Raw genomic sequence first — 8,692 nt, forward strand, 5'->3', positions numbered from 1 at the left:
GTACATCCTCCAGTGCTCCCCATTTCCCTGTCCATCCCGTACAGTTCCCCCTCCCATTCTCCCTGCTGTCCTTCTGGGACCCCGCATAACACTGAGCCTCCTCCCTTCCCCTTTTTGATACAGCTGAACCCAACAGGATTTCCAAGGCCAATGAGGTCCAGGTAAGAGTCTGTGTGAGGTGACCTCAAATCCCAACCTGGCCCCTCACCCCTCCCTACCGAACCACAGGGGGAACCCCAAAATCTGCCCGTGGTGAACAGAGAGGACCTCCAGCCTCGTATGGCTTACCCAAAATTTATCTGCTCTCCCCATATCCCCAAACACTAGGGATGGTGTCTCACTGTGTCATACCCATAGGAATGTCAAATCTCAGCCTCTGAACAACCCAAAAACCCCCCAAACCTTTCACCATCCCTCAGACCCCATGGGCACCCTCAAGCCAAGCAGTGCAACCCTCTCACACCACCCGTAGCGACCCCCAGAGTCTGACCCATGGGGACCCCAAATCTCTGCCAGCCTGGAATCCCAAGCGCACCCTCTTGGCTATTTCTCTGCATACTCAGATCATAGGTCCCCCCATAAGTCCCCTGGCAAACACCATGGTATCACCACGCTGCTCCCCTGTGTCTCCAGGTGGCACCCAGTGATAACAAGAGGCTGACCTGCACTGAGCTGCAAGCTGCGATCCCCAGCTTCTGCTGCCCTGGGGCCAGCACGGTTCCCCAGCACCCGGTTATCTGCCCTGGAGTGGTCTCTGGGGGACCCCTTTGTTGTCCCCCACACCGGCTGCGTCATTTCTGGAGTGCCCCTATGGGGACAAACACCAGGTTCCCAGCTTGGGGCTCCTTGACGCCATCTGCTCCCCCCATCCCACTAATCCCCCCCAAAGTGACATCCCCAAATTCCTACTGCTGTACACCAAATCGTCCCTAATCCCACCCAGTCCCTAAACAATCATCGCTGCTGTTGAAATCCTTCCTTATCACCCCTGAATAGCTTAACACCCCTGGACACCCTCAAATCCCCCCAGTCCACCCCCCAAACCCCACCAGCACTCTTGTAGGACCCTCACATCTCCCAAAATCTGCACCAAACTCCACCCCCCGCCCTAAGGAACCCCTCGATTGCTCCCAACCCACCACCAAAGCCCCCATAAGACCAAGGTGATCTGTAACAACAGGTGTGCACCACCCCACATGTTCAAATTCCAGGTGTGTTCAGACAGGGGTGTGCACAAACACGTGTGCATTGTGTGGGCACATGCACTGCAAGGCTGCAAAGCGCAGGTGTGTTGTGTGTTCATCATCACACGTGCACTTCATTCCTACACCACTGCAGGTGCTCACGTGCATTCTGTGTGTGCATTGTAACATGTGCACAATAGATGTACACAGATGTGGACATCATGCTTTATGCTCTGGCTCCGTGTGTGCACAATGTAACCTGTGTACACCAATACACGTCCCCGATCCTGCAAACATGCATCCTTAGCACATGCTCCGTGTCTGTACGGGTGTCACTGCATCCCCAGCAGGTTCCTGATGCTGCCCCAGTGGGGATGGCAGAGGACAGGCGTGTGGCAAGGGGACAGCACAGGGGGATATGAGTGGCTGCAGGGACAAGAGGGCTGTGAGTGCACACTGCTGCCTCATGTCCATCTTCTAATCAATCAGAACCCCCACATCCTTCTCTGCAGCGCTGCTCTCAGGGAGTTCTTCTCCCAGTCTGTACTCAGCCCCGGCATTGCCCCAACCCGAGGGCAGCACCCTGTACTCAGCATCGTTGAATCTCAGGAGGTTCAGCAGTCCACAGAACCCCTGGGAATCTGTCCTCAAGGACAGGGAGCAGAGCAGAGCTGGCACATCTGGAAGGACGCTTTCCTCAGGGCACAAGAGCTCTCCATGCCCAGGTGCAGGCAGTCAGGAAAGGAAGGCAAGAGAGCGTCACGGCTGAGCTGGGACCTGCTGGTCCAAGTGGAGAGCAAGAAGCACATGCACAGGCAGTGGCAGCAGGGACAGGAGCCTGGCAGGAGGACAGGGATTGTGCTGGGCTGTGTGGGGATGAGGTCAGGAAGGCCAAGGCCCAACTGTAACTGGACTTGGCCAGGGGAGCAAAGAAGAACAAGAAAGGCTTTGACAGGCCTGTATACCTGAGAAGGAAAGTCCAGGAGGACGTACCCCCCCAAGTGAGCAATGCAGGCAGGCTGGTAACAACGGACAAGGAGAAGGCTGACTCCTCAATGTGGTATAGGGGTTCCGGACACAGCCTCTGTGTGTCAGTAGATTCAGCCAGACTGGAAAATGCTGGCTGGCATTCTGAGACCAAGGCAAGGTCCATCCCTTGTTCCTATCCTCTGAATTTAGACCACAGAAATCTGGGCTGGAAATCTTTCCCATCCAGCACTGGGATGGTGCCCATGGTTGTGAGCCCAAGCCATTTGCGGTGGCGAAGGGCACAACCTGCACCTTTGCAGCTGCTCAGGAACAGGGGAGCAGCCCAGCACCGGCATTTCCCTGCCAGCCATGGCTTGACCCTGTTCGCACCTCTCCTGGCATAGAGCCTTCCTGGGCTAGAGCTGAGAGGTCACCTCTGCACCTTCCTGCACAGAGGGGATCCTGCCAACACCGCCACGTGAGTGTCACGTCTCATCCTTGAAATGAGAAGGGGTACACACTGCAGACAAATGGGCAGAACCATCCAGAAGCCCAGGGCAGCGCTCCGAGATGTGAACCAGTGCCAGCGCAGGGAAGGAAGCAGCCCTGAGAGCAAGGGATGGCAGCGAGTGAAGGAAGAGCTGAGCGCTGTGAGCAGCAGCTCTGAGGCTGCTGTCCCGCTGAGAGCAGTTGTGTTGGAACACGCTCTGCTCACATCTGTCGGGATCTCCACCCTTCACGCCCCACGTTGGGCCCCCACCACAAGGACTGCGGTGCTGGCACCCAGCAGCAGCTCAGCACCATGCAGCCCCTCACTCACTGACCCCTCCCCGTGGATTTAGGGAGAGAATCAGAAAGAAAAAAATGTGGAATTCATAGGTTGAGATAAAAATGTTTAATTAGAAAGAATATAAATGGAGAAACAACAGTCCCATTCTGCGCACCCCATAAATGAGGCACCTGGGGAGTCCATCAGCATGGTAACCCAGTGCTCACTTTGGTGTAGATAATGGGGGACTGAGGGGCAGTGTGGGAAGTGGAGAGCTGGGAGAACGGGATAGCAGCTTGCATCTCGGCATAGGTCAGATCCTCGTTGTCACTGGGGGGCACCTGGAGATACAGAAGGAGAAGGGGGTGCCACCAAGAGGGTCCCCAAGATGCTTGGGCTGGCGTTGGTGCTCTGGTGTAGGTATCTAGGGAGGTGTTTCCATGAGGGGGAGTCTGAATTTCTGCAGGGGCTTGGATTTTAGTTCTGCATGGGGGTTCTTTGGAGGTCTAGTTATGGTTTTGGGGTGCCCATAGGGTCTTTGGGCTTCCTTGTGGCTGCTTTTAGAGTCCCTCTACCTGTGGGTTGTCGGTGCCTATGGGGTCAGGGGGGTGTTTAAGGCTTGAAGGGCTTCAGTGGGCCTGGGTATTTAGAACTGTGGGATGGGGGATTCCCTGCAATTCAGATTTGGGATTCCCATGGTCTGGATTCAGGTGGTGCACATAAATGTCAGGGTGAGCCATATGGGGTTGGGGGTCATTTGAGGTCCCCAGGGACAGGATTTGGGTGTCCATGGTGATGTCCAGTGCAGGCCCTAAGGGGCAGGTTGGGATTTGGGGTCCGCTAACACAGGCACTTAGCTGGATCTGTACGGCGTCAGACATTCCTGGGGGGACACCTGCATCAAAAAGGAGACGGGGAAGAGTGGGGGTTCTGTGGGGGTCATGAGAGACATATGGGGGATCTGTATGTAACCTATAGGGGATCAAAGGACAGGTAGGGGATGCTTGGTGGGATCTATAGGGGATGGAAACCATTCAACTCCTTCCTCACCAGGGCTCTCATCTCTCTGTGTCCAGAGGCTGCGGGCATCAAGCACGAAGTAGAGGCCCAGGCAGAAGATGAAGACAGCAGCACAGCCCCTCACCACCGCCACCACCCGGTTCCCATGGGGGAATTGCCCCTTGGCACCTGTGGGGTCAGGGTGTTTGGGTGTCACCATCACGGAGCAGGGATTCAGTGATAGTGCCACCCACGGGTGAGGCTGAGGGCAGACAAATTGGGGTCTCAGACCTAACATGGGTTGCAGGTGTGGGTGTCACCTGCAGCATCACATTATCTACAAGGAGTGAGGACACAAATGTGTGGTCCTAGATGTTCTAGGAGTACGTATTGGTGCCAAAACAGGCCAGCGTACCAGCAAAGTGGCTGAAGGTGGCTGTGCCCACCAGTGGGATCCTGGTGCTGGGTAGGGGCTGAGCATTCACCTCTGTGCAGGAGGAATGTGACACCATGACCCTCATTCCAGCACTGGGTGGTGATATCAGTCACAACTGCTACATGTTCCCTGGGCTCAGGGAAATGCTGAGTGGGAGGTAGCTGTGGTTTGTGTGCAAGGAGTAGAGATGGGACTTGGCTATTCGGGAAAGCTCAGGTCCACCCACTGTGCCCAGTGCCCTCACCTGTCACCACCAGTTCCACAGGGTCACTCATATTCGATGTCCACAGTGGCTCTGACACCTGGTACCGACACTGATATGTCCCCGTGTCTTCCAGGTTTGTGACAACCAAGGAGAACTCCACTGTATCTTCCTCCTTGTCTTTTTCCTTGTCAGATCTCAAAGTTCCATTAAACCAGAGCTGGACCCAGGCAGCCAGACGGGGCAGGTGGCACCGCAGGGTGACTGTGTCCCCCAGGGACACCCCCTGGCTGGGGTGCAGTGACAGGGAGGGTCGGGGCACTAGGACAGGGGACACCAGTCAGCCTTGTCCCTGCACACCCTCCTGGACTACTCTGATGGCTCCCTCCCCATGCTCCCCTCCCTCTGTCCCCATTCTCCCCCTGTCCCCATACTCATGATGCTGTGCCCTGATCGCTGCCACCAGCCACCAACCTGCAAGGGACATAGTCCACGTCCCACACAGGGCCACCATCCCCTGTGGCACCACGTCCCCACTGTCACTCACCCAGGATGAGGGCCAGCGCCATTGGTTGCCATGAGGCAGGAGCAGCTTGGGGACTGCAGAGGGGACAGGGAGTGGCCGGAGAGGCAATCTCATTTCCCCCTGGGGACAGGATGTCGTGATGTCACCTCCTCATGTGACAAATTTCCCCCATTTGTGGTGACTCTGATGGGTCCCTGATAGGGTTACACACACAGAGCACAATACACAGCCTCTGTGGGGTGTCCCAGGCAGGCAATCACCCCTCAAGTGTCACACAGTGTCCCCTAAGTTCTGCCACCACGTGGCCTTGCCTGGTGTCCTCCATGGGATGCCACACACCCAGGACTTGCAGCTCCAATGGGGTGTCCCACATGGAATGTCACATGCAGTCCCCAACACCTCCAGCCCACTGTCACCATGCGCTTTGGGCACCACACTCTGTCCTCTGTGCTTTGCTCTGCCACCCCCACTGGGGAAGCAGCAGGGAACTGATGGGGACACGGGGACACCTGCACTCCCCAGGAGTCCTGCCTGGGAGTCCTGAGATCCCCATGACTCCTGTCTAGGAGTTCTATTCCTCGGTTCTGGGGTGCCCATGGGGTCAGGGATATGTTTAGGGTTTAGAAATCTGTGGAGGACTTAGATCTGGGGTCCTCAGGGGGCAGACATCAGTGGTCATTTTGGGTGGGGTTCAGGGGTCCTATCACTTGTTTTGCTGTCTCCTTGGGACCGGGTGGTGTTTAGGGCTTGTAGGGACCTAGGGCTTATGGGGGCTGAGATTCTGAATCTGAGAGTCCTCACAAAGATGATTTGGGTTTCCCCATGGTCTGGATTTGTGGGTGCACATAAAGGTAAGGTGGGACATATGGGGGATGGATCTTCTGAGCAGGGTTTGGGGATCCCCACTGGAATTTGTGGGAGCTCTGTGGGACACTTGGGGAATGTGTGGAGGATCAAAGGGCATTCAGAAGGTACATGGAGGGATCTACCGGAAATCCGTAGGCAATGGAAGGGGAGGCAGGATCGATAAGGGGGCAAAAGACTGGACTCCTTCACACCAGAGCTCTCATCTCCCAGTATCCAGAAGCTCCTGGTATCCAGGATGAAGAAGAGGCTGAGGAAGAGGCTGAGGGCAGCAGCACAGCCCCTCACCACTATCACCACCAAGTTACCGTGGGATCTCTTACTGGGAGACATGGGATTCAGGTGTTTGTGTGTCCCCATCCCTGGCCATGACCTCCATGGGAACGGGGTGCAATGAAACTGCCATCCATGGGTGACACCGGGGACATCCAGGTGGGTGGCTCAGACCTACATGGTGGTGAAGGTGTGGGTGTCACCGACAGCGTCACGCTGCCCTCAAGAGGTGAGGGAAAAAGTGGGTAGCCCCAGGGGCAGTAGGAGCACATACAGGTACTGGTGTCAGCAGGTGTCGCCCCAAGGAAGGTAAAGGTGTCCATGCCTCTTCCACTGGGGTTCTGGTGCTGGACAGGGGCTGAGTGCCCGTCCTTGTGCAGGAAGGTGGTTCCACCACAGCTGTACCTGCACTGAATGGTGACGTTGGTCCCAGTCTCCACGAGTTCTTCCGTGCTCATGGAAATGGTGGGTGGGGGAAAGTTGTGATCTGAGTGCAGAGAGGAGACAGAGATGGGACAAAGCCCCATGGGGACAGCCCAGGGCCATCTGCCTTCCCCAGTGCCCTCACCTGTCAACACCAACTCCACTGGGTTATTTTTCTTCAACATTCCCAGTGGTGCTGCGACCTGACACTGGCACCGATAATTCACTGCATCATTCTGCTTCATGCAAACCAAGGAGAACTCAGCCATGCCCTGTTCATTGTCAGTGTACACATCGTTTCTCAAATGTCCATCCTGGTAGAGCTCAACCCAGTCAATCAGGCAGGGCAGGTGGCACCGCAGGGTGACAGTGTCCCCCAGGGACACCCCCTGGCTGGGGTGCGGCCACAGGGAGGGTCAGGGCACTAGGACAGGGGACACCGGTCAGCCTTGTCCCTGCACACCCTCCTCGACCCCTCAGATAGGCCCCCTCCCCACGCTCCCCTCCCTTTGTCCCCATTCTCCCCCTGTCCCCGTATTCACGTTGCTGTGCTGTGTGAATCTTTGTGGTGTTGCAATAGGGCAGTCCTTGCTTTGCTGGTGTCTCCAGGACTACGGAGTCAGACAGTGACTCAGAGGAACGACAGAAAATTTACTGAGCTTTCCAACAGCAACCAAGTAACTGCTCCACAACAAAGTTAGGGGGCTTTCTAACAACAGTTAATGAGCAATACAGATGAAGGATTCCTTGACACTGGTTTTACTGCATTATCTGCTACTTCCAGGCAAATTTTGGCTATGGCTGCTATGGAAGATGAGTAAAAGAGGATTGGGAGAAAAAAAGGAAGAGAGAGAAAAAGGAAGATAAGAGAGAAGCAGAGAAAGAACGTGAGAAAGAGAATCGAAGGGAGAAAAGAGATCACGGTCCGTTTCGAGGTGTTCCAGCACTGGGCCGTGGGTGCTGGAGGAGAGGGGGGAGATGAGAGTGCTGAACCAATGGCTGAAGTCTCAAACTGGAAAAAAGGAGACAGCAAAAAATTCAGCTTCTGTGGGCATCCCTTTGTCTGCTGGTTGGCAGCTGCAGCATCGCAAGGTTGTAAAGAAGTGAGTTCACAAGGACACACTTGTTAAAAAATGTTTGCACTAAGAAGTTTCTTGTGAGAAAGTCGTGCCATTTGTGGACACAACAAGGCTGTACTGGTACATCACAGAATCTCATGCTTTGCAGCTCTGTTGTCATGGCTACAGCCTTGTCTTCCAAGTGTTTGATGCATACAAAGCTCACCACAGAAGGTCAGAAAATGTGTTTCCTCGGTCAATGACCCTTGTGTGGAGCGCAGAGTGTCCGTGTGAGGAGATCCCGTAGTGTGGTTCCTGGAATGCAAGAGCAATGGCACTGCGGAGCACAAGGAGCACGTTGCATCCATGGCTGCTGTCACACGAGCACACGCTGCAGACAAATGGGCAGAACTATCCCAGGGCAGCGCTCAGAAGTGCAGGCTTTCCCAAAATGTGGCTGTTCACAGCAAAAAGTCCTCCTGCTGCTCACTGATCAACAGGGGCAAGGACACTCAGACACCGGGATCCCACTGGTGCCGAGGAATATTCCTGCCAGAACGTGGAGGTGCAGTGGGTGAAGGACTTTGTCTTTGGCCTCAGTCTCTTCTTGGTTCTTGGTGCCTGGCTTCTCTGGATACAGAGAGATGAGCGCCTTGATGAGGATGAGCTTGAATGGATTCAATCCCCTCTAGATCTCCCAAGCGTATTCTGCCTCCACTTCAACTCCACGTAAATCCCAGTATCCTTCCCCTGCGCCCATTTCCACCATCAAATCCTTTCTTATTCTACTCACATCCCTTTACATTTGCTGAAACCCAAATCCTTTCCAATCCACTACAAACCCCCATCACTCTTCCGGGATGACCCAAAATCCTTCCCAATCCACCCCTCCCCTACAGATTCCAAGAAGGGTTCCCTACCTCCCCTCCTGTCCTGGTTTCAGCACTGGTTGAAGGGTGGTGAGCAACTGCTTCGTGGAACACTTACTT

General features: G+C 55.1%; 1 protein-coding gene and 1 long non-coding RNA gene across 2 annotated transcripts; one reads left to right on the forward strand and one right to left on the reverse strand.

Moving 5' to 3' along the window:
• The first annotated feature begins 8 nt into the window (after window positions 1-8).
• Window positions 9-2,546, forward strand: LOC110391930. Its single transcript, XR_002434180.1, has 2 exons — window positions 9-161; window positions 634-2,546. It is a non-coding gene; the product is annotated as an uncharacterized LOC110391930 (long non-coding RNA).
• A 487-nt stretch (window positions 2,547-3,033) lies between these two features.
• Window positions 3,034-6,914, reverse strand: LOC110391926. The gene is made up of 6 exons (XM_021383885.1): window positions 6,791-6,914; window positions 6,497-6,709; window positions 4,994-5,159; window positions 4,602-4,897; window positions 3,973-4,110; window positions 3,034-3,817 (listed from the first exon to the last, which is right to left on the reverse strand). The coding sequence occupies exons 1-6, from the start codon at window positions 6,912-6,914 to the stop codon at window positions 3,552-3,554; spliced, it is 1,203 nt and encodes a 400-aa protein (XP_021239560.1). The 3' UTR covers window positions 3,034-3,551.
• Between the last annotated feature and the right edge of the window lie 1,778 nt (window positions 6,915-8,692).

The sequence above is a fragment of the Numida meleagris genome, unplaced genomic scaffold (assembly GCF_002078875.1).
Source record: "Numida meleagris isolate 19003 breed g44 Domestic line unplaced genomic scaffold, NumMel1.0 unplaced_Scaffold644, whole genome shotgun sequence".
Classification (NCBI taxonomy): Eukaryota; Metazoa; Chordata; class Aves; order Galliformes; family Numididae; genus Numida; species Numida meleagris.

Coding starts and splice junctions, on each gene's coding strand:
- LOC110391926 (XM_021383885.1), bottom strand. CDS start 6,914: ATGGCTGAGTTCTCCTTGGTTTGCATGAAGCAGAATGATGCAGTGAAT. Junction 6,710..6,790: donor AGTGGAGTTGGTGTTGACAG/GTGAGGGCACTG, acceptor CTCTGCACTCAG/ATCACAACTTTCCCCCACCC. Junction 4,111..4,601: donor TGTGGAACTGGTGGTGACAG/GTGAGGGCACTG, acceptor CTGACCCCACAG/GTGCCAAGGGGCAATTCCCC.